The sequence below is a fragment of the Rhinoderma darwinii genome, chromosome 8 (assembly GCF_050947455.1).
Source record: "Rhinoderma darwinii isolate aRhiDar2 chromosome 8, aRhiDar2.hap1, whole genome shotgun sequence".
Classification (NCBI taxonomy): domain Eukaryota; kingdom Metazoa; phylum Chordata; class Amphibia; order Anura; family Rhinodermatidae; genus Rhinoderma; species Rhinoderma darwinii.
In genome coordinates this window covers 103253502-103281487 of record NC_134694.1, presented here as the reverse complement: position 1 = coordinate 103281487, position 27986 = coordinate 103253502, and the positions used below count along the sequence as shown (strand labels likewise).

At 42.7% G+C, this 27986-nt stretch overlaps 1 protein-coding gene across 2 annotated transcripts; it reads right to left on the bottom strand.

The window, feature by feature from the left end:
* Positions 1-236: 236 nt before the first annotated feature.
* Positions 237-27897, bottom strand: ZC3H4 (zinc finger CCCH-type containing 4). Of its 2 annotated transcripts, none has more exons than XM_075836054.1 (14): positions 27378-27897; positions 19959-20169; positions 19678-19782; positions 12426-12645; positions 10649-10794; positions 9115-9208; positions 8903-9021; positions 8702-8803; positions 6983-7094; positions 6297-6406; positions 4995-5812; positions 4666-4904; positions 3600-3839; positions 237-3032 (listed from the first exon to the last, which is right to left on the bottom strand). In XM_075836054.1, exons 1-14 carry the CDS (start codon positions 27467-27469, stop codon positions 1648-1650), a joined length of 3993 nt encoding a protein of 1330 aa, XP_075692169.1. In that variant the 5' UTR covers positions 27470-27897; the 3' UTR covers positions 237-1647. The 2 variants fall into 2 exon arrangements, with proteins under 2 accessions (XP_075692169.1, XP_075692170.1); XM_075836055.1 differs by lacking the exon at positions 27378-27897 and adding an exon at positions 23605-23806.
* Positions 27898-27986: the final 89 nt, after the last annotated feature.

The following is a 27986-nucleotide window of genomic DNA, read 5'->3' as shown; positions in this document are numbered from 1 at the left end:
TAGAACGGGCTTGGCAACGTGGAGGGAAAAATTTAGAAGGATCCACGTTGCTCAACAGAATACCGCTACTCCTTCATTCTAGCAATCGTTGGAGGACCCAGCAGGCGGAAAACCACTTATTAGCAAGTGACGGCATATCCTAGTGATATGCTCTCATTGCTGCAGCCAGAATACCCCTTTAACATAATGTGATGAACATTACACAGATCCAATGTGAAGTAACGAGCAATAAGAGATCAGTATGAAAAATTCCATTTATTCTCTGCACCAGTCATTCACTGATATTTACACACAGACAATGCATTATTATCTATTAATACAAGAACCATTTTTTCCCTAATACTTGAAAATATGTACTTGCGATGATACCTATACACATGATAGAGGAAGGAACTGGCAATGTTCAGACAGATTAACCTTTCTTTTCACCCTGATTCTGTACAGACAGTTGTAAGAAACTGCTGGAGTACCAACATGACTGCGTAAATGACCCTACATATAGACTGAGTCCCGTTCAATATGAAGAACATCGATGGGTTTAAACGATCTCAATCTCCTTCATCTAAGGGCCAATTTTAATATATAGTTACTACCATTTTTAAAAATGTCCTACGATATGAGAAAACAACTCAAGGTTTGTCGAGTATATTCATTGAAGAAAAAAAAAAAAACGAGATGGAGCTGGGCTGGGGTGACTCTTAAATAAACAATTTACAATACTCAAATGGCAAGCGTTACGATTTTGATTATAAATACTTTGTTTTGTCGACTTGCTCCTCTTTGTAGAATATAGCACATACAGAAATGTGGTATAAAAATGATATTTATATATAAATATATATATATGTACAGTGGTGCGTCTGTCACATCCAATTCAAGCCTCTCAGAAACCCTGCTTGTTATGACAGACGAGCAGAGCAATTTCAGAATTCGATGATAACCAGCTTTCTGTACAGTAAATTAGGAACTTAGCTGCCTGTTCACACAACGTGTGCTTTGCACTGACATGTGCACTGAACACAAAAGAGGACTAAATATATTGGGATTCTACCTCTAAAAGAGGACCTGTCAGTTCCTGAAATGTCTGTTTAGTAAATAGTTGCTTTCCCCAATTCTGGAGCATTTTTCTTTTTAGAACTCTACGTTGTGGTCTTCCTCTGTTATTCCTCCTGTAAATGTATGAATCAATTAACAACAGGTGTTACCATTTCCCTTGTCAAAAAGGGAAAGTGTCAGACAAACCCTACTGACGAGAATAATGGTAATGTACGGTTGTCAATTTATTCATACGTTTCCAGGAACAACAACAGAGGAATGGCACAACAGAGTTCAAAGAAAAGACGCTCCAGGATTGTTAATTGATAAAGAAAACAAGTATTTACTAAAAGAGATATGCCAGGAGAGGTGACAGGTCCTCTTTAAGCTGCTTTGATCGTTGAAATATATACATACGTATAGATGTTTGCTGGGGACTTTAAAATAATGTACAAAAAGAAAGCTTCAGTCACTTCACAAGACCATGATTAATCATTAAAAACAGATTGCTGAGACTTTACATTTTTGGATTTATATACAGGAGGATTAACATAAAGTAGAGTGGAAGAATATAAAAAAAGTATATGTAAATCGGTCAGGTTATTAGGAACACTACTGGCAGAATGGAGATGCCGTGGGATCAAATCCTTTAAAAACATCTTTCAAGGAACCAGCGTCCTGCTCAGCTTCCTGTGTTGGGCTATTGCCCGCAAAGGGGCTGCCGCTGCCAGACTTTGCAGCCTGCTTGACCATCCCGTAGACAGATGGCACGGGGAGGTTGTGGACAGCAGGCTGGTTGCTCTCAGCAGCGGTTTGGGTCTTAGGACGTGGCCGGTTATAACTGTTGTATCGGTCTGTGGCGGATTCGGAGTTGGGTTTATCTGCCTCTAGCTGGTCTAGGGCAGACTTCCGCACAAACAGTGGCTCTTTTGATTTACTGGCAGTTTTGTTCTCCGGTCCCTTGGATGCGGTTTCACTAGGAGCAGCCTCAGTTGAGGTCTTGCTCCCTGTCCTGGGGTCATACAAACTAATGTTGCTGAGAACATTACTTTGACCACTAGGCTTGCTCAATCCGCCTGCAGTCAGTAGACGGGGATCATAAGGGGCAATTGTTGGTGTGCTTTCAGCAGGTGGTACTACTGGAGGGGTCTGGCTGGGCTCAGGAGGTTTTGGAGGCTCTGAAGATTTATGCAGACGTGGGTCAGCGGGTGGTTTACGCGTTCGGGGGTCACTAGGTTTCTCAACCGGTGCTGGTGCAGGACTAGCGGTTACAGTGGCAGCATTTACAGTCTTCAAAATCCTGGATAACAGTTCAAAATCAGGGAGGCTAGAATTAGGTGCTGGTGCATCAGGGGCAGGTGCCCGCTGACGTGGGTCAAGAGAAGCGGACGTGGCTGGACGGTTAAGTCGTGGATCAAGTACTGGCATAGCCTGCAGGGGTGCTGGCACTGTGATAAAGTCCTGTCTGGGAATGGGTAGTGGGATAAGGTCTTCAGGACTCCACAAAACAGTCCTAGCAAAGCTTGGCTTACTTAAACTTATGTCCTTTTTGATGTGGCTGAATTGCTGTAACTGGGAACGTGGGTCTCTCAATGTCTGCCCATGGACAGGTTCTAAGGGTATACTAACAGTTTTATCACGCAGAAACCGCTCTGTTTCTTCCTCTTCTGCAGCCACTTTACCAAGTGGCGAGTCCTGTTTGGGCTGGGGCGCATGTCTTGCCAACTTTGGGCCAGTGGGCCCGGCCTCAGCTGGGGTGGAATCTACGTTTCGTGAAAGCCGAGGATCACGAGACAGGCGTGGATCTGTGGGGCGACTGGCTGCATTGGCCTGACTCTTTGCCAAACGGGTATCAACAGGACCTCCTGCACCGGTGTCTCTTGCAGGGACCTGCTGAGCTGGTCGGTTAGAGGACTGTTGCCGTAAAGTCTTAAGAATTGAGGTCACACTGCTACCACCTTCTTCCTCATCGCTGGAGTACCAGTTACCAGTATCACCTGAAAAAAAGAAGAAAGCAATTAGTAAGTGGAGCAGATGAGCACTCATATAATTTACTCACGACTGCTGGAAGCCATGGTAGACCGACGGTGTTAAAGTCAATCAAAGTCATTAAGAACCGTTGGGCAGAACCGAAACGTAGAAGTGAGCCCAGCCTAAGCTGAGGAGAGGCTACTGGTCATGAAATCCTGATACTTTTAAAAAGGAAGGTAAATGTTTTATGCGATGTATCGATGGATCAAATGTACCTCATATGAATTGGTGTATGGGTTTGCTAGTTGCAAACTTATCTTTAGAAACTTATATCAGATTCTTTAGTAAGGTGCAGTTTCCTCATTCACCAGCAGGTGCCCTTGTTTACCTATAGCAGGAGTCACTGCTCCAATATATAGGAGACAAACCATCTCAGTTTGGAGTGGATTTTACCGGTGGAAGCTGCGGTCAGCCAGGCATTTCCCCTGTAGCGGTCTTGCTCATGGACTTTTTTCCCCTCAGTTATACCAGATGTATGATGTTATATAAAACTTAAATAAAAGAATCTTGATTCAAGCAGAATATTTCATCACCTTCTTCATTGTCCTTTTCCTGCAGGGAGCTCCCAGCTGACCTTTTTGCTCGTTCTTCTTCTTGCTGCTTCTGCTGGATACGCAAGAATAGGGCACGCTGGGCGGACGGCAAAAAGTCAGGGATATTTACTTTGCTGAAAGTGGATGTTGCATCACTACTATCGGATTCCTGCTCTGGAGGTTGCTCGTGGTACTGGTGGGGGTCTTCCTGTATCCCACCATAGTCTTCATCATAGACACCTAATAACCAAAATAAATTATATATTACTGAGAATATGTACATTTTCCAGGTCACTGATACTTGCAAGGAGCAAAACTAACAGAATATTAGAAAATAAAACACACTACATAAGCCCTATTATTTAAGCTGAACTTTCCTTTTGGTGTTCGGACCAGAAGATTTTTTTATTTTTTTTCTCTTTGCATTCTAGCAGTTAACACTTATTTTTTGTGCGTTTCAAAAAATGTTTTTATTGAAGGCGTATGTACCAATACTATAATTTATTTTTAGGTTGAGGCACTGTTTATTGCATAATGAGTTTTAGGTCTTCTTTAGGTGCCATTTCTTGTACATTTTATTAATTCTAATTTAATGTACTGGCATATCTATAGGTCAGTACATTAGCCGGTGTACGAATAGTACAGCACCACTTGTTAGGGCATACCTAGCAGTGTCTACACAATCAGCATGATGAGTATGCCGTGATGTGGCAATATGTCAGCAAGCTGTTAAAAACAAGAACCCAGATTATTTTTTCTCTTATACATGCTTAATCTACGCCATCTACTTTAAGATTCCTTGCTCTCTAATATAGCCATATACTAAATTTGCGCAAACTCCACAGAAATCCCAGCCCAGCTTGATGGATTTGCATATAATTTGTGCAATATAAAAAGCAAACATTTTTCAATACATTTTACCAATTAAACTGGCTGCATGAAAGCTCGGAGTCTCACAGCTCATCAATTCTACAAGGGATGATTAACTATAAATTATACTCTAGTAATGTAACACCTTCAATGCAATTCCATCACAAACTGCAAAAGGTTTGAACGGTTTATATACCTGTGTCTGCCATCATATTAGGGTCAATCTCCATACTGGGGTCCTGATAATATTCACCGTAGAAGTCTGGAGGGGGAGGACCATCAATTATCATTTCAGAGCCCTCTTCAGGTCCGTAAGGCATCATAGGGGAACCTTCCTCCATACCCATATCATGGTGCATGGGGCCTTGAGGACCCATTGGTCCGGGAAATCTTTGTGGAGGTGGCCCTGGAGGACCTCCTGGTGGACCAGGTGGTCTAAATACCCAAAAAATATATAAAGTTATCAAAACATTCGACAATCTCAAACATACATATAACAATTATTTTCCATTTACCATTACTTACCTAACACCTAATTTGTGAGCCAAGTGGGCAGTGGGACGCACCACAATTTCAAACAGTGAAGGTATTTTTCGTTGGCACATCTGTGGATCCATAGATCCAGGGCTACCTGGCATTGTTTCCATTGGTGGGCCTCCAGATCCTGGGCTTCCAAGCATTGTAACTCCAGGCCCATCCTGCATCGGGGGCATGATTGGACCTCCAGGTCCAACTGGCATCGGTGGCATGGAGCCTCCTTGGTAGGGATGCATGAGGCCTCCTTCATAAGGGGGCATTGGGCCTTCATGTGTTAATGGTTCACCAGGGCCAATATGCATCGAGTGCATTGGGCCTCCTGGTATTGGATCTCCAGGAATTGGAATCCCAGGCATAGGATCATCAAGCATCTGTCCTGCTGGCATCGGGCATCCAGGCATTGGGCCGCCACTAGGTATGGCACCACCTAGACCTCCAAGAACTTGACCTCCCATCATAGGACCTTCAGGCACTGGCCCAGGAGCACCTTGAACACTGATTTCTGACAAAGGACTTCCTGGCATTTGGATTTCTGAAACAGGTCCACCAGGAATTGGCCCACTTGTTATAGGACCACCCGGAAGTGGGGCAGAGTTAGAACTGCTAGAGGTTGATATGGGTGCACTAGGCGTAACAGATGATGGGGACAATGGCTCACAAGTCCCAGAAGATCCCGTTGGAGTAGAAGGTGTAGGTAGGAGCCCAACTCCTGGGGGTGGTTTAGGTAGAGGATTTATTCCCTGCTTCTTCAGCTCCTCCACGTCCTTCTCATCCTCTGCACCAGCTTCTGCATCTTCAGCCAACATCTGATGAGACAAAATATACAGTCAGTGCATCATGAATCTCAGGTTCAAATGTGGTGAGCCATAGGATCACTATCGGTCAACCTACATTTGGATGGCTCAAGTGTAAAATATATATAATACCTTTCTATCAACTTAAGCTAAAGGCTGGAGCGAAAACAATGCACCAAATTTATTAAAAGTCGTATGTCTCATAATTTGGTACATTTTGGACTGTCCTGAAGTCAGAAAACAAAATATACGACTGATATGAGCAGGCGTGGATTTTCTGTCTGCAGTATTTATAAATCTATCGAAACGGTGAAGACCACACCAATTCCTGGTAAACCGTGCCCACTTTTCGGAACACTTTTTGAAACTTGGCTGCGAAAAGTGTGCCATGATTTACGACTTTTCTAAACCAAAAAGCAGGAGAAAATCTATTGGTAAATTCTCCCTAAAGACTAAACTTTATGTTCCTTATTTTCCCATTACTATTTCATCTCACCTTATCAAGTAATTCCTGGGTCTCATCTGTCAGCAAGTCATGAGAGAACATGCACTCATCACCATTGACGCAGCTGCCTGTAGTGTGATACACCTTACAGGGGAAATCATGTGAGAAATGTTAAGGAGAACAAACTATAAGCATCTCGTAAACCTACTCATACCAACTATTCAACGATTCCTATGCACCATGCTTTACATTAACCATTTCATCTTGTGGTCTGAAGTAAGTCAAGCTAATATGTGGCAAAAGAGAAAGAGGGGGTTGGTCCCTTCTGGGTATGCCTGGTACCCATTGATACCAAAACTAAGAAAAAAACAACACATTTAAAAAGGGGTTATCTGGGCTTTTTAATTGATGTCTTATCCTTAGGATCAGTGGGGTCTGACCCCCTACTCATTAAAACAAAGGGGGTTCTGGAGCACCATGACCCCTTTATTGTTTTTCGAGGCAAAGCAATTTATATAGGAGTTTGGCTGTGCCTGGTTTCGCAGTTCAGAACGTTCTGATGGTCAACAGGGGTTAGACTCCCATCATTCCCAAGGATAGGTCATCAATTAAAAATGCCTAGCTAACTCCCTTAACTAAATTTATAGAAAACCTGGAGCATCCCTCTATATACAATTTTAAAGATCTACATAACTAAATAAACCGTATCATGTAGCCTGTCCACTTAGAAAGGATATTGTGCATGTACGGACAGCTGTCTGCTCTGGCACAGTAACCAGTCATATAGAACTTGCACAGTCCACGTCGTCTAGGTACATCCACATCATGGCTGAAATTACAATGCTCCCCCTGCAGGAAGAAAGTGCAATCAGTAAACGAAAGTTCCGCTGCACTTTGTTTTACACAGAAAACCTTTACTAGTTAAGATAATAAACAACAAGTTGCTTTAGGAGCTGAGCCCATGTAGTTCGGGGAATCGGGGCTGGGTTAAAGGCCCTTTTACACTGACCAATGATCAGGCAAACGAGCGTCCATATGAACGTACGTTCCCGATCATTGCCCTGTGTAAACGCTCGTTCATCGGCTGATCGTATAGTTTATGCAGCAATAACTATTATCGTTGTCGTCAGCACATCTCCCTGTGTAACCTCCTGTGCAAACTGTGCTGCAGACATGCTGGAAATGTATGGGGGATGAACGATTGTAGTAACAATCGCTTGCCCCCAATCATTACTGATCATTGCTTCTTGTGAAAGGTGCAAATAAGCGCCGATCAACGAGCGGTCACATTGATCGGCGATCGTTTTTAAAGCCCAAATCAGGCTGTGTAATAGGACCTTAAAGGGAAGGTGTCACGGGGAAAAAAATTTTTTATATGTTTTTGATTTTAGTATGTTATTAAAATAAATTGTATTTATTTGTGTTTTACTTTTTTCTGACTTTTACTTCTGTATGGGGGCTGCCATTTTTTTTTTCATCTCTGTATGTGTCGATTAACGACACATACAGTGATGGAATACGGCACATACAGCCCCATAGAGAATGCGAACGGGAGCCGTTCCATTCACTATAGTGTAGCCGTCTGTGTGGGAACGGCGCATGCGCCGCTCCCACACAGTCCAAATGGAAAGTCTTCGGCAGTGCGACATCCGGCGCCATTTTCATGTGGACCGAAAAGCCGCTGCCGGACAGTAAGATGACTACTTCCGGCCGCGGCTTCCGGACATATGTTCCGAAGCAAGGACTAGGAGTGGAGGCAGCGGCAGGAGCAGGTAAGTCATGTTTGTGTATGTTCGTGTTATAACCACTGTATCTAATGCTCCTACACTGTGCATTCGCTCAAAAAATGGCGGAACACAGTGTAGGAGGTTTGAACATTCGACCCCCTCCTTTATCCTGGCACTAGCCAGGATAAAGGAGGGGGCATTGTTTGAACACACTAGAGCGAGTGTGTCTTCTCCAATTTTGCAGCATAAAGCAATGTGGTTGCTTTACCACATGCCAATGCTGCAATTTTGGGAATTGCTCGCTCTAGTGACCATCACATGGAAATTTTATAAATTAGAATATAATTTATAATATTTCCTGACTTGTGAAAAAATAAATATAACAATGTGTAATCATTTATATACTAACTGTTTAACTAAAAAAAAAAAAACTTTTTTTTCTAGCGACACATTCCCTTTAACTGTGAGCTAAACAATGGCTTGTCCCATAGTTATCTCAACTCTATAATAGAGTCCCCTTAAAAGTCAAAAGAAAACGCGTAATGATGCATCAGTAGTGTACACGCGACTGCCCTAAGAAATAATCTACACTTTCCAAGTAGTGATAGACGCACCATAGTAAAAGCACACTGAAATTATAAAATTGGACATTTCATTGTTGGTTATACAAGTAACACTCCAAAGAAAAATCAAAAGGGACAAGGAATATAAATCAGAGCTTATACTCACCCAGGTACACCGGCCCTCCACAAAGTATTTACAGATAACTCTCCCTTTCTTGTCTTGTCGATGGTATGACTTTTCATAGTCATTTCTGTACATTCCTGAATCCTGGTCAATAAAGAGGATTGTGAGAAGAAGACTTATGTCTATATGTGAACAAGGACTTAGATTGAGGCAAATTAACAAGCAGAAAAGTATTGCGCTTACACCGTCTTCCTCATAGTAATCGTCTTCATCATTTCCTTTCCCTCTGCCTCTTCCCCTCCCACGAATCATGCCTTTAAATCCTCGTCCACGTAGCCCTCGACCCCGGGGCCTAAAAAAACCTAAAAGTGGGAAATATCAATGTGATTAAATCCATAACTCTGTTCTAGTCTACAGTTTCTCATGTTGGACATATTAAAAAAGTCAAGGCCCACCTCTTCCTCTGCCATCCTTAGACTTGCGATACTGGTTGGGCTCTTTTGAGTACTCATCATACTCTTCATCGCCCATCATCTCCTCGTCACCATACTAAAAAAACAAATGTATAAGTTTAAAGCCAGTGAGCTAACTAAAAAGTATATTCAATTTCAAAACTCATTTAAAAGAGGATCGTTTTCTTTTTGATGTTTTAATTGTCAAAATTGTAAAACCAAATGAAATATTTTATTGTAAGAAAAAACAAAACAAAACAGAGGATCGTCATCATTTGGAGGCATTCCAAACAACTGCTCTTAGGCCCAACCCCTTATGTCAAAATGTTATCAAACAAAATACTATATAATAATAGGTATTTATCTTTTATATTATATAAGTATAAAAGGGGCTGTCCAGTTTTGGTACGTTTTAATACTGATGGCCTATCCACGGGATAGGTCATTAGTACATGATCGGTGGGGGTCTGAAACATGGACCCCATACCAATCAGCCGTTCTGGCTGCCGAAAGTTATGTAGGGTCGGTGCCCGAAGCAGAAGGTTCTGACCACTGTATAGGGGTCGTGCTGCAGCTCTGCTCCTATTCAAGTGAATAGGAGCAGAGCCGCAGTAACCCAGCACTGTCTCTATACAGTGGTCGGGGCCATCTGTTTCTGGCACCGACCCCTGCATAGCTTCCGGCAGCCGAAATGGCTGATCGGTTCGGGACATGGGTGTCGAACCCCTTTAAGTGAATGGAGCAGAGTTGCAATACCTGCACAGTGCTGGGACGGGGCAGTGTAGAGAACAATCCGAAGGGGATGTAGTGCCCTAATAAAGCTTTGTTCGCACAGCAGAATTTTTATGCCGATTAAATCTTCCACGTTGGAACCAGTGTGAAAAACGCTAATAAAAAGCCTCCTATTTTCTTCAGTTGGAAAATGCCCCGCAATTCCGCCTGCAGAATTTTAAGCGGGCGGAATTGCAAAAACCATCTCGCTAAAAAAAATAAAAAATTGTGATGTCACTTCTTGACGCGATTTTCATGGGGTATTCCGCTGTGAAAACCGCATCAGTTAACCACAGGCAGATAAGCCCTATTGAATGAGGCTAATCTCTAAGCAGAAAAGCGCCAGCACTCTGAGGTTCAGCCTCAGGGTCCTGCCACGGTTTCTCTGCCAATTCCATGTCTGATTTTTCCACATGAGAAATCTGCTGTGTGAACATAGCCTAGTACTACTTCGTTCTACATGATAAAAGGTAGCGCTGTATATAGAGGTACCCTCTAAGTAACCCATACACTGTATAATACTTTGGACCGGGCACCTACTGGAAAAATATAATAAGCAAAATTATTAGGCTAGAAAGACCAGAGAATAAAATGTTTGCTACGCCATCCGTAAACCACAGCAGATAAGTGTTCCTCATCGCCTGATGTTTCTGCTAAATTCAATAATATAGAACAGCTATTTATTTTTACCAATTCAAACAGAGAAGATACTGCCATGGTTCAGCTCAGCAGAACATGTAAATAAGAAATTTGTGCCCCCACTCACCTCCATTTCTTCATCATACATCTCCTCATCCTCTTGGTGTTCCTCTCCAGAATAACCTCTCCCTCTGCTGCCTCTTCCCCTAAAGCCTCCTCTTCCACGTATCATCCTTCCTCGACCTCGTATCAACTTAAACCTACCTCTCATTCCTGGGAGAAAACCAATTAATGGGGTTATTGCAATGCAGCACTAAACAAACTTAAATGGTCACTGTCGTTTCAACAAACTTTGCATAAATCAACAGAACAAACGAAGAAACTTTATAATATATCTTATTAGAAAAAATCTCCTCTTCACTTATGAACCACTTCTCCCTCTCCCCTTGCACTGATCAGTCACTCGCAATTCACTGCTAAAAACCATCTTCAGAGACCAGATGGATTATCTGCTCCCGGAAGGGTCAGGTTACATGCTGCCCATAAAAGTCTACGGAGAGGGTAGGGGCAGGGAGCTAGAGAGAGACGCAAAGACATTGCTGTAGCTTCTAGTAAGTGTTCTCTTTCACCCCAGTGCTGGATTCACAGCTACACTGCTCATTGCTGCTGTATAATGTTTTCCATGCTGCTTCGGAGGATATTAGAGGTGAGGTGACCAGGCACATCATTGGCTTCTTACTTAGGTGACCTATTTGCATCTTTATGCTGTATTTTCATGTTACTATTTGACAGGACAACCAGGCTCTATTCACATATACTTTATCAGCTTTATTCACTAGTTGTTTAAATGCCACTATGTTCCTTTCATTGTTTTACATTTTTGATGTTGAAGTATCATTGAGTCACGTCATGTGCATTATCTTCTCACCTTGCTACATAACTTCATCATACAAACTTGATAGCCATTCAGCTAGTGTTTACCTTTCTAATAGATTTCTGCCATATATTGTTGTTCTACTATATAATAGATCTATATTCTAGTGTCATTCTAGTTCTAAAGTATAATCTTGTGCACTCTGGTTCTTTTCGGTGATCCATCACTTATTATTATTGTGAAACATTTTAAATGTATTTCAATAAAATATATATTTTCTATTGGTATAAATAGTTATGGCTGCATGACTTTTTCCGACCTTGGTTGTATATTTGAAAGGAGCTGTAGCCACGTTCAATTATCGGTTTGGACTAATATATATATATATATATATATATATATATATATATATATATATATATATATATATATAATAAAAAGACAGATATAGGAGCAGATTCTCCTCTTTTCTCCCTGTGCAGTGTATGGGAGACATTATAGCGGTTAGTCTCAACCCCCCTGGAGCGGAGCTCAGAGAAAGCGGATAATTAAAGAGCCTGCGGAGGCAGAAAACTAGTGAAAAATGCGATATACAAGTATATAAGCCAGAATTATCACGCTTATTCTGAAAAGTTGCCTGAAACGAAAGGTTTGCTTTAAAATATTCAGTGATGCTTAACGCAACAAATCTCCCACCAATCTATAGAAGTATTAACAATCGTTACTCAAGCCTGTTATCCCTCTATGACAAGGCTGAACAAGGCCAGAGCAGAGGCAGGAAGTCAACATGAGGACACAGAAGTAGAGGAAATGCAAGTTGGAATTTCAAGCAAAGGTTTAAAAAGATATTAAGAAACATTTTTTTATGTACACTAAAGTGCATTTTAAATAAAACCGATGGTAATACTCCTCTTGGCTTTGGAATAAGATTCACCTAGCACACATGAATAATCAGGTGTCATGCTTTTGGCCATGCTTAGTATGTTTTTCCAGTTGTCAATTTTAGTACAACGTGCAGACTGTTGCTCACCTCTACCACGATGGTTGCCCTCTTTCGCCCTTCGATATTGGTTCAGCTCCTTGGTAAAATCATCATAATCTTCTTTACCCATATCATCCCCTTCGTCGTCTTCATACTCCCCATACTGGTCATTTTCATATTCATCATACATGCCATAGTTCTTGCTATCCATGTTGTGGTAGCTCTTTTTTGGAGGTGGAGCATTATGTGGAGGGTACTGCTGATGTGGCTAAAATTAAGTAAAAACAATGGACATAGATATGCATCTTCAGCTGTAAGAACTTTGGTAAATTGTATTCATTTCCTTTAACCCCTTCCCTCTTTGGCCACTTTTGACCTTCCTGACAGAGCCTCATTTTTCAAATCTCACGTTTCACTTTATGTGGTAATAACTTTTACCTATCCAAGCTATTCGGAGATTGTTTTCTCCTGACACATTGGACTTTATGCTACTGGCAAAATTTGCTCGGATACATTCAGTATTTCCTTGTGAAAAACACTAAAATTTAGCGAAAAATTGCGACATTTTTTTTTCCTAAATTTAAATGTATCTGCTTGTAAGACAGGCAGTTATACCACACGTAATTTTTGCTAATTAACATCCCCCATATGTCTAGATCGTTTTTTGAACGTCCTTTTATTTTTCTAGGACGTTACAAGGCTTTGAACTTTAGCAGCAATTTCTCACATTTTCAATAAAATTTCAAAAGGCTATTTTTACAGGGGCCAGTTCAGTTGTTAAGCGGCTTTGAGGGCCTTATATATTAAAAACCTCCAAATAGTCATCCCATTTTAAAAACTCCACCCCTCAAACTATTCAATACAGCATTTAGAAAGTTTCTTAACCCTTTAGACGTTTCACGGGAATTAAAGCAAAGTAGAGGTGAAATCTACAAATTTCATTTTGTTTTGTAGAAATTCATTTTTAATCCATTTTTTTAGTAACACAAAGTTTTACCAGAGAAATGCAACTCAATATTTGTTGCCAAGGTTCTGCAGATTTAGGAAATATCCCACATGTGGCCCTAGTGTGGTAATTTACTGAAGCACCGGCCTCAGAAGCAAAGGAGCACCTAGTGGATTTTGGGGCCTTCTTTTTATTAGAATATATTTTAGGCACCATGTCCGGTTTGAAGGCTCTTGCGGTGCGAAAACGTTGGCAATCTCCCAAAAGTGACCCCATTTTGGAAACTACACACCTCAAGGAAATTATCTAGGGGTATAGTGAGCATTTTGACCCCACGGGTTTATTGTAGAAATTATTGGATGTAGGCCGTAAAAATTTAAATCAACATTTTTTCAAAGAAAATGTAGGTTTAGCTAATTTTTTTTCATTTCCACAAGGACTAAAGGGGAAAAAGCACTACAACATCTGTAAAGCAATTTCCCCCGAATAAAACAATACCCCACATGTGGTAATAAACGGCTGTTTGGACCACGGCAGGGCTTAGAAGGGAAAGAGCGCTATTTGGCTTTTGGAGATCACATTTAGCAGGAATGATTTGCGGAGGGCATGTCACATTTGCAAAGGCCCTGAGGGGACAAAACAATGAAAACGCCCAAAATGTGACTCCATTTAGGAAACGACACCCCTTGAGAAATTCATCTAGGGGTGTAGTAAGCATTTAGATCCCACGTTTTGTTTTTTTTATAGCATTTGTTAGAATTGGGCAGTGAAAATAAAAACAATCCCTTTTCTTCAATAAGACGTAGCTTTAGCTCGAAATTTTTAATTTTCTCAACAAATAAAAGAAAAAAAGAACCCCAACATTTGTAAAGCAATTTCTCCCGAGTACGGCAATACCCCATTTGTGGTCAGAAACTGCTTTTTGGGTACACGGTAGGGCTCAGAATAGAAGGAGCGCCATTTGGCTTTTGGAGTGCAGGTTTTACTGGATTGGTTTCTGGTCGCATTTGCGAAGCCCCTGTTGGACAAAAACAGTGGAAACCCTCCAGAAGTGACCCCATTTTGGAAACTACACCTCTCAAGGTATTCACCTAGGGGTGTAGTAAGAATGTTAACCCCGTAGGCGTTTTGCAGAAATTAGTGTGCACTCTATGTTTTTTTTTTTACATAGACATGCCAATATGTGGTGCCCAGCTTGTGCCACCATAACAAGACAGCTCTCTAATTATTATACAGTGTTTCCCGGTTTTAGAAACACCCTACATGTGACCCTAATCTTTTGCCTGGACATTCGACCAGGCTCAGGAGTGAAAGAGTAACATATAAAATTAAGGCCTAATTTGGTGATATACAAAGTATTGGTTCACAATTGCAGAGGCTCTGATGTGAAATAATAAAAGAAACCCATGAGAAGTGACCCCATTTTGGTAACTACACCCCTCAAGGCATTTATTAAGGGGTCTAGTGAGCATTTCCACCCCACAGGACTTTTCCATAAAAGATTGCGCTGCGGATGGTGCAAAGTAAAAATTTACATTTTTCCCTAGATATTCCATTTCAGTGGCAAATATGTTGTGCCCAGCTTATGCCACTGGAGACAGACATCCCAAAAATTGTTATAAGTGTCTTCCGGGTATGGCGATGCCATATATGTGGAAATAAACAGCTGTTTGGGCACGATGTAGGGTTCAGAGGGGAGGGAGCGCCCTTTGGCTTTTGGAGCGTGGATTTTGCTTGGTAGTAGTTTTGTTTGGAGTATCACCGGTGTTTCCATTTATAATGTGGGGGTAAATGCAAGCTGTGCCGAATACAACAGGGGCATAGTCAGGTGGTATAATAATTGGGTTAAAAAAAAACGTTAAATAATCCATAGATGTGTATTACGCTGTGACACAATCCTTTCTGCACAGGCCGGCGTCGCACTGATAAATGTCCTTTCTTATTCCCCTTTTGGTCCACACTCCGCACCTTTGCAGTTTGGGTAATTTTGCTGGGAAAGTGTTGTCCTGGTATAATACGGGTACCGTCGCTTCCAGCAGATATGTTTGGGCCCTCCCCTTCCTGGTTCTCTAATTTTAGGGTCTTGATAATTCGCCTCTTGAAACAGAAGAAATGTTCCCCTCTGATCTGCGAAACTGCAGGTTTTTTATTTCCTGACTTATTGGAGCCCTAACAAAGTAAAACAATTTTTATAGACGTAGTGGTAGGAGGGCTGTTTTTTGCAGGACGAGCTGTAGTTATTACTGGTACCATTTTGGGGTACATGCGACTTTTTATCCTATTTTTTGGGAGGCAAGGTGACCAAAAAACTAATTCTGTCCCTTGTCTAATTTCTGTCCCCGCCAATACAGCCGGTTGTCAGCTGTAATACACCGCTGACATCCGACGATGATGGCACCGACTCAGCTTCTGAGCCCGGTGTCCACCATTTGTCGTATGGATACGGCAAAATGCGGGAAGCACTAGCTTTCCATGACGTATCCATACGACAAACGTCGGGAAGGGGTTATACGGGTTGTTCCACGATAATTATTTATCACTTGTCTACAAGATAACTGAATGATTGCTGCACGTCCAACTGCCGAGACCCCAACTGATCGCAAAAGAGGATCCGGTTTCCCCCGTTCGAAAGGAGCAGTGGAAACGCTTTCTTCATTCATTCTCTATGGGACTGACTGAAATAGCTGAGCGCTGAACTCGACTGTTTCCATCAGTCCCATAGAGAATGAACGGAGGGGTAGGGCACACGTGCGTCCACTTCTCCATTCAAACCTAATCGTTATCGATGGGGGTTCCATCGGTCGGACCCGCAGTGATCATACATTTATCACCTACACTGTGGATAGGTGATAAATGATTTTACTGGGACAAACAATTTAACTATCTCTTATCTTCTTGCATGTCATAAAGACAAATCAGAAGACAGTATTGGTAGGGGCCTAGACACCGAGAATGAAAGAAGCTGCATCTCTCCGTAGTGCAGGCGACCATAGACATATTTGTCAGGCTTAACTCCTTAGTGACCACCAATACGCCATTTCACGGCGGTCACTAAGGGGCCTTTAGGCTAGGCCGCCACCTTTCCACGGCAGCCTAGTTAATTCCTGGACAGGTCTCCCGTGCAGGCTGGAGTGGGTGCTCGGCTGTTTTATGACAGCCAGGCTCCTGCTCTAATGGTAGCGATCGACGTTTGCTTCAATCGCAACCGTTTAACCAGTTAAATGCTGCGGTCAACAGCGGCCGCAGCATTTAACTTGTTTACAGGGGGAGGGAGCTCCCTCTCTCACCCATCTGTGGAGCTGAAAGGAAAAAAATGGCGCAAACATAGGGCATTACCCACAAACAATGTGGAATGGAAGGTGTTGTAGTGATATGCTCACCTGGTGGTGAGCACGATACCCCTGTAGATTTGGTCTTTGATATGTGCAAATGCAATCCCGGGCCTTCGATGTGGTGTCATGGCATCCGGGTGCCTAACATGCCCCCTGGCTATTTGTCTATTAGGCCGTAAGAGCGACAAGTCCTAATAGATTGCCTGTCAGTTTTACACAGACAGGTAGTAATGCTCTGGTATACTAAGTAAACCAAAGCTTTATATCTGCGATAAAAAGATTGCATAGTGAAGTCCCCTAGTGGGGCTGAAAAAATAAGTAATAGATGGTAAATAAAAATTAATAAAGATTACAAAAAAAAAAAAAAAAGTGGTTTTATTTAGTAAAAGTGTAAAAAAAGTCAATAAAAGTAAACATATGGGATCGCCGCAACCGTAATGACCCAAGCAATAAAGTTAACATGTAATTTAAACCGCAAGCTGAACACTAAAATAAACACGCAGAAAACGATGGCGGAAATGCTATTTATTTCCCTTTCCCCTACAAAAAATAATAAAAGTTATCCAATAAGTCCCATGAACCCCCAAAAAGTACCAATGAAAACTATGTCTCGTCCCGCAAAAAAACAAGCCCTCATATCACTACATTGAATGAAAAGTGTTTTTTATTGTGCAAAAGTAGCAAAACATAAAACACCTCTATATGTGGTATCGTCGTAATCATACCGGCGCATAGAATAAAGGTAACATGTTATTTACGCCGCACGATGAACGGCGTAAATTTAAACGCATAAAACAATAGCGGAATTGCTGTTTATTTTTCTATCCCCCCAAAAAAAAGTTAATAAAAGTTAATCAAAAAAATTATATGTACCCCAAAATGGTGGCATTAAAAAACACAACTAATCCCGCAAAAAAAAAAAAAAAAATGTCCTCATACAGCCATGTCGACAGAAAAATAAAAAAGTTAGAGCTTTTTAAATGCGAGAATGTAAAAGCAAAAAAAAATTATTGGTCATTAAGGCCTAAAATAGACTGGTCACTAAGGGGTTAAAGGGCTTTCCCATCAGGGACATTTATGGCATATCCGCAGAATATGCTATAAATGTCAGATAGATGCAGATTCCACCTCTGGGACCCGCACCTATCTCTAGAACGGGGACCCCTAAACCCCATTCTACCTCTATGTGCTCCGGCTAATGAGTGTGAATCCCGAACATGAAGAAAAGAAAAAAAAAAACTGTGTAGGTCGTTGAGCTACGCTGTTTCCGTAAGTCCCATAAAAGTGAATGGCAGTTACGGAAACAGCGTAGCATGCAAACTAAGCGGTTTCCGTAACTATCATTCAGTTTTTCCTGCACATCAGCACTCCCAGCCATCAGGATGGGCAGAACGGCCTGAGGAAGACGCTAGTACAGCGTTGAAACGCGTAGCCATTATTGTTTTTTAATAAACATTTATTTCTTCATATCACTCCGTCTACCATTGCTGAATTTTACCAACAGCCACGCAGCAGCGCCTTATAGGATCCTCCCTTTTCTCCCACTATCTCTCCATATCAGGATGGGCAGGGAACTGCAGCCAGCCGCATTCACTTCACTTAAAGAGAACCTTTCACCTCCCCATACATGTACAGCTGTAATGGGGAGGGCTGCACAAACCCTGGGGCACTTTACATATTTTTCCTATCCTTGCCCCCTTGAAAGTTCAGGGGTTTATTTAAATATCAGGCGCCAAATATAACAGCATTGATATCTAAATAACAGAGGAGGGTAGGAAAAAAAAATGTAAGGTGCCCTAGGGTTTGTGCAGCCCTGCCTATTACATGCTGCACATGTATGGGCAGGTGTAAGGTTCTCTTTAAATGGGGCCGTGCTGTAGTTCACTGCACAGTGGGTAGCCCTGGACACGGCTGTGCAGGGAAATAGTGAAGCGGGCGAAGCGTACAGCTATATACATCACTTTATAAGATAGGAACAACCCTTTAAAGGAACAGTGTCACCAAACAAAATTTTTTCATATCAGTTTGATGTTAGTGTTTTATTAAAAACGTTTGTATTTATTTGTGTTTGTGTGTTACTTTTTTTTATTTTTACACTTTTTCTTCCCTATGGGGGGCTGCCATTTTTTTCCCCATTTCTGTATGTGTCGATTAACGACACATACAGACATGGAATACGGCAGCTCCAGTCCCATAGGGAATGTGAACGGGGCCCGTTCCATCCACTATGGTGTACGCCGTCAGTGTGGGAACGGCGCATGCGCCGCTCCCACACAGTCCAATTTGAAATGCGCGCCGTCCGGCGCCATTTTCCTGTGGACCGGAAGTCGCGGCCGGACAGTAAGATTACTACTTCCGGTCGCGGCTTCCGGACTTGTGCACATGGAGCAGCGGCAGCAGACGGAGCGGACGGGCCGGAGGGAGCCGCGGCGGCAGGAGCAGGTAAGAGATTTCTATGTATGTTCGTGTTTCAGTGTGTGTTTACTAGTGTATGTAAACCTACTACACTGTGTTAGCTCAAAAAATGGCGACACACAGTGTAGGAGGTTAGACCGTTCAAACCCCTCGTTTCTCCCGGCACTAGCCAGGATAAAGGAGGGGGGGATTCTGAGAGCTCACTAGAGCGAGGGATTTTTTCCCAATTTTGCAGCATAAAGCAATGTGGTTGCTTTACCACATGCAATGCTGCAATTTTGGGAATTGCTCCATCTAGTGACCAGCAATGGGAAATATTATAAATTAGAATCCAATTTATAATATTTCCTGACTCGTGAAAAAAATAAAAAAAATTCGAACATTGTTTAATCACCTACACACTAATTGTTTAACTAAAAAAAACAAAAAATTTTTTTGTTAACAACACATTCCCTTTAACCTAACATTGATAAAAAGATTAACACCCATTTGAAATTCTTGCGCCCTGTGTATTAAATGACATACAGCAAAAAGCTGAATTATACAGTAGTCAAGTAAATCAATTCAATAGCTGCAATAGGAGTCGCAAAATGATCATAGCACTCACCGGAGGGTATGACGGGCTGTATTCTCTGTATTTGCGGTGACTCTTCTCACTAGGGCTAGAGTCATCGCTATAGTCAGAATAGTCTTCACTAGATGATGCATGACGCTAAAAAATAAAAAAAATATAAAAAAAAAGCAACACATCATGCACAAGTAACACTTTTGGGCTCACTTATGATAATCATCACATAGTAAACATGCAGCTGTACAGGAGTGAGCGCAGTATGAATCCTGTACATCTATCATCCGGGCATGCATTGTTATACATCTGTATATCTATACCTTGTGCTTGGACTTTCTTTTCTTCTTTGCTCTTCGCTTCTCTTTCTCCTTTCTGCGTTTCCTTTTCATTTTGCGGTGTGACTTCTCATCATCAGATTCACTGTGATGTTTCTCCTCCTTCTCCTTTGGAGCCGGAGGCTCGGTGGTATCATGGCTAGGTTCCTCACCTCCATCGTCTTCAAGCTCACCCTCCTCCAGCTCACCATCCTCCCTATAATAGAAGAAAACAAGAGTTCAAAAAACTAATGGATTTAGGGGGTGTGACCCTTGCTTATAAGCCATTCCCTGGCCAAATAAATAAAAATAAAAAAACAACAACCTTTGGATTACTTTCTGTCTACCATCAAACGATGGTGGTGTAAACCATCCAATGGTGGAAGTAAAGTAGTATTACACAGCGCCCATTAAAATCAATGGGTAAATATGGAATGCATGGAAATGCAGAGCATAAGCCAATCTTTACAGTGGCTCTCCGCTCTGGCTAAAACATAGGGGTTATAAATGGGGGACCGTTCCCATGACATCTGTGTGCCCTAATAAGTTATATAAGCAGGGTTTAACGTCTAGGTCCACTTTGCAACCAGATTTTTTTTTATTCTCCCAATTAATCTAAAGTGAAAAATTAAGCAACTTTGCTAATATTTCTCCATTAAACCCAGTGTTTTGTTTCCACAGCTTCTATGCAGACCTACATGTCACCATGGAAACTATTCTGATTCTTCAGTCATCTTGCCAATGTATATTTGGAAAGTTAGCAAGAAGTACGGGACACGGAAGAGAGTATGACTGCAGGATCAGACTACAAAGAATCTGTTTGTTGTCTGTTACCACGGAGACACATAGGTCTACATAGAAGCGGATAGGAAATTATTAAGCTGCTTCATTTTTCATTTTAGAGGAGTCGGAAGAATAAAATAAATTTGGTCGGAAAGTTTTAAAAACCAGTGAGGGTTGTGACAGGGAAGCCACACGGACCATGGGATCATGCATATTGCACTGTCACATTTGAAAATATGCAAACGTCATACAGCAAAAAAAGGTGATAACTTTCAGTAAACATAAGGCAAAAAAAAATGAAAAAAAAAATTGTTACACTAAGACAGCCTTATCTATGAAACTAACCAATATGGATCCTTCCTGGACACATTTCAATAACATCTACTGCTCCAAAAAAATTTACGCCTGCTTCTTTCTGTACGTGATTATCATTATGGACAACACGACACGTCTTTGCGAATAGGAAAATCAGCCAATGGCGGCGATGGGACAAAGTATATGTATATGTTCAATACATTGAAAAGTTCATGCTCAGGCCAAATAAACACGACCGTGTTCGGTTTGTGATATACGGTCCGGATGTCGGCAGTATTTCCCAGGCCGAACACAGTGCAGGGAGGAACGCTACTAGCATCATAGTTCTGTACGATGTCAGGAGTCCCTGCCTTGCTGCGGGAAAACTGTCCCGTCCTGTAATCATGTTTTCAGCACAGAACTGTAGTTCCGTGGGGAGGCAGGGACTTCTGGCATCGTACAGAACTATGATGCTAATAGCGTTCCTCCCTGCACTGTGTTCGGCCTGGGAAATACTGTCGACATGCGGACCGTATATCACGGTCGTATGAATTAGGTCTTATTAGTGAGAAATGTTTATATCTGCCAGAAAGCTTTGAGAACCCACAGAGGTTGTCACTCAACCCTGAACAGTGAATGTGCAGTTAGGCCAGGGCTACATTGAGATTTTTTGTAGCGCTACGGACTGATTTTAAATTTTGAGCTACAGTTGCAGTCCAAATGAGTACATTGAGTTGCATGCAAATATGGGCAGTGACGCTGGCAGGAGTACTGGAGTCCCCGAGCAGAGCATCAGCTGATGCTCTGCCTAGGGACTCCCGTACTGCTGCCGACATCACTGTCCATATATGGACAGTGACATTGGCAGCAGTGCTGGAGTCTCCAGGCAGAGAATCAGCTGATGCTCTACTCTGGGACTGCAGCGATAGGAAACCCCTGAAGTCACTGTCCATATATGGACAGTGACGTCGGCAGTAGTAGAGTCCCCGAGCAGTCTAAATTTGCTGCAGTTGCTCCTCAGCATCTGACAAACACTTTCAGAGTGTTAGTTTGTTGTCATCTGCTGAAGCTCAGCTTAGCACAGCAATAGTCCACACCTGCCCCCACTGTATGCAAGTATCATTTAAAAACGGAAAAACTGTTACTTTTGCGGCTTATTCCCCTCATCTTCATTTCTCTTTTGCAACAAGGAAAGCTACAACGGAAATCTTTTCAATTACAGAAAAATTAGGCAAATGGTTCTGCCCGCTGTGAACATATTAAAACCTATGTTAATTAACAGCATTACAGTATAAACAATTCTACAGAGAGGTGCGTCTCGACGGGCTGACAGAACCACTGCGCTTTTATACAAGATGAGATTATACAGGCACTGAGGGGACTCACTAGCAGTACGCTGCATCATGTAATCCTTACTGTGCATGCCTGGAATACTAAAACTACCAGGAAACAAGCACTAAGGCTGGGTCACCTACTATACACCGACTTACAGTTGTACCCGGCACCACAGACCGTTAATTCGCTGTATACTCATTTTGCAGCACACCATCTGCTGACTCCCGAAAACCGGTTTCACTTTAGTATAATCAATGGAAAATACTACAAAAAGTTGCAAACTGGTAGATTTCAAAAATATTCCCCCAAAAAATACAGAAATGACCGAATACACTATAATCATAATACTAAAACGATCACGAATGGTCTCTAAAACAGTATTCTGCCACCTGTTTGCAAAACTACAACTCTCAACATACCCTGGCAGATACAGGCCATGTTGGGAGTTGCGGTTTTGCAACAGCCGTAGAGCCACGGGCTGCAGACTGCCGCTACAGGAACATTTTAACGAACGTTAAATACATAATTGTCCATTGTCATTCAAGTACCAGCTCCATGGGAGCCCAGGGAGCAAAATGCATGGGTTTTTGCATGAAGCCATGATAAGGTTCAAGCATTGGCGTGCCTGCTCATCAACGTGGCAAATGCCATGTCGGCTTCTATTCATCAAGATGATTGCATTTCCAAAGGGGGAGTGTTCATAGCCCACGATACGTCCTCCAGCACACACATGGTTAAGGCACAGAACCTTGGGACACGTTACACCCGAAAGCCTCTCTCTGTCTTAACGCAAAAGTAAAAACTCCAGTACGTGTAACTAATGACATGGAAGACATAAGATCAACATGTTGGGTGTTTTCATGTAAAATTCTAGACCCACCCAAGTAAATGTCTCCGTATTAGGTGCCCGCAGTAAAACCTTCAGTGTAAACTAAGCGGCTATTTACAGCCAAGAGCCGAGGGTTGGATGTCGCCTTCCTATATATAGACCCATTATACGTCTTGTCCTAACGAAAACTTTGTTTATGTTTTTTTTGCTGCAGAAACAGCAATTGCAGGTTTTCCGGGCCGCGGTGGCTGGCGAAGAATGAGCAATAATAGTCTGGAAAGAGATGATGCATGCAATAAAGAGACATGACATGTCACTGCGTATGTGCTTAGTATTGATGGAAACGTGAACACTTCTCACAAACGTGTTGCTGCTGAGAAAAGACATTTGGGTACGGGGAGACATACTCACATCCTCAGTATCACAGTAATAACAAATAATGGGTTTTAGCAACTTCTTGATTTTCCTGTTTTGAGGGAATGGAGGGGGGTGGGGGGCTTGAAAATCACACCAGAATCAGAAAGGCAATGGTTAAAAAAAAAAAGAAAAAAAGACGGAATGAAAGGAAAAGTGGGTGCTCAGTGCTGGAGCTACAGGATTGGTCAATCACGGGTTTAGATATTTGGGTGTTTGTTGGTTCTTATATTTAAAGGGGGGGGGGGGGAAGTAAAAAAAGATTAATGCTGCAGCTAGGGAGGAGGGGAAGGAGGGATTAGAGAAGAAAGGAGAAGCTGGTTCAAAGGTCATCTGGCATGGGCGAGGCTTCACATCTGCAAATACTAGTCATTAAAATGGAGGGTGGGTGGAGGCAGAGGCTTGTCATCCGTGGACGCTATGCAAAACTAACCTCATGCTAAAGAGCTGACAGCCATGGACTCCTACACCAAGAGCCCTGGGAGGTGTCAATCTGCCGGACAGAGACAGCCCATCCCCCCACAGGCTGCCATTTTACAAACACAAAAGTCAGCGAGAACAAGATTAACCCCTTCTGAGCACCAAAGTCTTGCTAAAATGAGGCGAGAAGGCGAACGAGTCTCAAATTCTGGTTTCTCACTATAGATTTTTTGTTTAGCTCTATGGTAAATTCTGCTGAGCCCAAACCTACAAATACAGAAAGCTCCAAATCTGGGGGAAAACTTGCAGGAAATAATATTGTTGTATTGTTTAGTATTTACGGTCTGATCTGTCAATATTTAATATGAGACTATAAACAATTATGAAGTCTTTGTACACAAGACCAGAGAGAAAGACGGTGACAACTTCCCCAGACCAAGAAAAAAAGCTAAAATGCCAACGACACACCACAAGACCCCGATAGAAAAGTCTCCGATCACTAGAGTCATCCGCAAACGCCATTCTGTTTTCTAGTGGGTAGAAGACATTTCCATAGTGTTGTGAGGGTCCAGGTTCACACAGAGTAGTTTAAGGCTTTATTCAGACGACTAGAATCGGCCGTGAAAAACTACAGTTTTTCACAGCCAATTTGCACCCGTACGGGACCCGTTTTCACGGATCTCTCATAGACTTGAGAATATTGAGGGATACGGGAAAACGGGCAAATATAGGTCATGTCCGATTTCTTCCCAGGCCGTTCACACTGTCCACTAAAAAGGTGCCGTGTGAATAGCCCCAAAGACATGCATTGATTTCAATGCGGCCGTTAAAAAAGTTTCCCTGTCGTCTGAATAGGGCCTTATAGTTGGACTTTTTTTTAGCCGAAACAATTTGTGGATGCAAAGAAGTATAGAGAAATCCTGTGACATGGTCCATATCGCATGTGCCTGTAATACGGCGCCTATAGAAATCTATGGGCCCATATCGTACTTGCGTGTGTGATTTCATGTGACGACACACAGGTTTATTCTCAGACTGGGTTCACACGTCGTGGTTTTCCATGAGACGCGATAAAGAACGCATTTTGACCGCGACGTGTCATCATACTTATTCTCCATTTGCACCAAACTGGCCTGCGCCCCATCACAGACACCCTGACGACTGGACATTTCTCCCTGTTGTCCTTCAGCTGCTCTCGCCTGCCTGGGTTTAGGTGAACTATACGACTGTTCTAGAATACGTCCATCCCGGATGTATATCGGATATGGCCTAGGAGGACTATGTAGTTTACACCTTCAGCTGTGTCGGAGGGAAGGAGCCAAGATAAACAGTTGCCAGGACTGGACATGAAACCTTTTCAACTTTTACTCACTTTAAGTAAACAAGTCAATTCTATAAAGCTGCCACTACAAATAAAACGGATGAGGTCTTACTACCGACTACTCAAACACGCTGGTCCATCTGGACCTCTAGGGGGCAGACAGACTGCCGGACACCTCTCCCGGGAAAGTTTTGGGGTGCCAGTCAGACTGTTTCATATACAGATTGTCAATAGACCCCATTGAGATCAGAGGGACCCACAAATATCTAATACGGCCAGCATAAAATCAGAGCTGGTCAGATCCCAGACAACCAATACACCAAGATCCTGTCTTAACTCTTTCAAAACTAAAGCTATAAAACCAAGGCTCCATACAGTTCTATATCCCACATGCAGCGATTCAGAGCGATGTCCCTTTAATCACGTTCACTATACAAACCTAACAACCTCCTTTTTATTGAAATTCCTTCTGCGGCCTCGAAGCCACCAACGACAAACACCTCGTCACATTACACCGGGTCTTCAGTATTGCACTGCTGTTACATCACATAACACGCTCTCATGCCCCTGAGCCCCCAGGGGTGAACTCTCCTAAATAATAGCTAACAATGCAAACCTGAACTAAACTGGAACTACTAAGCAACCATATCTGACCAGGTTTACTACTCAGAGGTCTGGAAATGCTGAGAGCTGCAATGGCAGCCATATTAATTCTCTCCTAGCTTTCCCAGGAACAGATAACTAGGAGATAAATTTAAATATATATAAATAATTTAACTGTGAATTTTTGAGTGTCAAGGAGCATCAAAAATGTGGCACAGGTAACCCCAAGGGTGATTTCTAGTGATGGTGCCAGGGTATTAAGGTCCCCTGTAATGTACTGCTCCGTCTAGAGGCATCACTATTGATGAGCGACCCACGGGCATGATCAAATGCAAAATAAAATGCCGATGACATCACAATCAGACTATGAAACAAATCGAGGCAATGATCCCGGAGATGTTAGGAGCGATCGTACTGTTGTAGTCTAGGCCTTTGTCACCCTCTGGAGCCGAGCACACAGGCCCATATAGGGGGGTTCAGTGGGCCACGTGGAGGAGGGTAAACCATCTCGGAGTCAGCTGCACATCACACAGACCTGTCACTCTGAACACAAGACATCAGGACGAGTATAACGCACCGCGCTCTGCTCTCCAGGGACATATACAGGGGGTCAGGACCACAAAACGCAGAATACAAATCCTCCGGCCGGCACGATAATGTATAACAAATAAACGCAGCCCAGCAATAAGTCCCATAGACATTACAAAGTTAAAAAAGTTAGGTGCCGCAGCGCAATGACTAGTGAGATTTTCCGTCACAGTATAAAAAGTAACATTTAAAGGGGGTTCTCCTCCTGGCGGCGGGCACGGATATACCCGACAGGTTGACTCAACAGTGGAGAACCCCTTTAAGGCTCAAACGACACGGACAAGTTTTAGTCGCTCGGTTATACCGCAGAGATCTTGGATTTACCTCCACCATTAAAAAAAAGGGGGGGGGATCTCCGCGATCAGATGGCGCCACTAAAAACCGCCAGTGTATTGACATTAACAGCATTGAACGATGACAACATTGACATGCGACCAGCAAAAAAATTACAATATAGCCCCCTGATTAACCCTTTCATTTCCAAGTCTATAAAAAAAAATAGCGTTAAATAGATTACATTTATCACATAAATCTGGTATGGGGGGGGCTTTAGGGGTTCACTAGAAGGGGGGTCTCCTCTCGCTGACCCCTAATATAAAGAAAAAAACGGACATTAGAGCTATTATGACATAATAAGAGCATAAATATAGAAATCTATGGCTACTATATAAGACATGGCGTCAGGGAGAGGAGACACGACATTGTAATGGCACAGATTACCTGCTGTGAGACCCCCCAAAAACTGGAAAGTGGAACCCCCTCCCTCAACCCGGCCCCCCACTCCAGACCTGTGGACACAATGGTTATTCTAGACACACAGACTCTGTTGTTACTCGACCTTTCGGCGGGGAGGAAGAGGAGGTTGTGTTCACTTTCATGGTTTGATGTTGGGGAGGAGGATTCATGGACACTGGTGCCCTCCACGGCCATTATAACACCATTAAGTGTCTGTACTGGACTTAATGTCACTTGGCTACATCACATGAATCCACGTGTGGTTTGCACTGTGTAACACGGCGGCCAGGTGGGCTGAGGGCGGATTGAGGTGGCTACTGCGGCCCCTCTATAGACTTTGGCCTCGGGTGAGGTGATGGTGGTGTTGATATGAGGGGTGGGGGGAATAAGTTGCGGGGGGGGCAGATAAAGTTTTGGGGTGCTAGTCCCTGGGAGAAGATAATTCCGTGTATCGTGGCGCAGTGAGAAGAATACAGACTCAAGATGGCGACCGCGCAGGACTGGGAGGAGGTGGCTCTGATAGTGACATCACAAAGCGAACCGAGGCCGGTTTCCGAAGATGACGAGAGCTTCGGTTATTTCCGCAGAGTGGGCGCGGGGTGCAAAGAGAGCGTGGTGATTGGTCAGTCTTGTGGCAGAGCGGGATGGAACCAATCGTCAAGCGCTGTAGGGCGAAGCATAGAAAGAGCCAGAGCGTGATTGATGGCAATGG

What these genes read in the sequence shown, in the direction of transcription:
- ZC3H4 (XM_075836054.1), bottom strand. Translation starts at nt 27,469, where the DNA reads ATGGCCGTGGAGGGCACCAGTGTCCATGAATCCTCCTCCCCAACATCA. An exon ending in CTCTTCCTCCCCGCCGAAAG is followed by an intron (nt 20,170 to 27,377) that starts GTCGAGTAACAA and finishes CTTCTATTATAG; the next exon opens with GGAGGATGGTGAGCTGGAGG. An exon ending in GGAAAAGGACAATGAAGAAG is followed by an intron (nt 3,033 to 3,599) that starts GTGATGAAATAT and finishes TCTTTTTTTCAG; the next exon opens with GTGATACTGGTAACTGGTAC.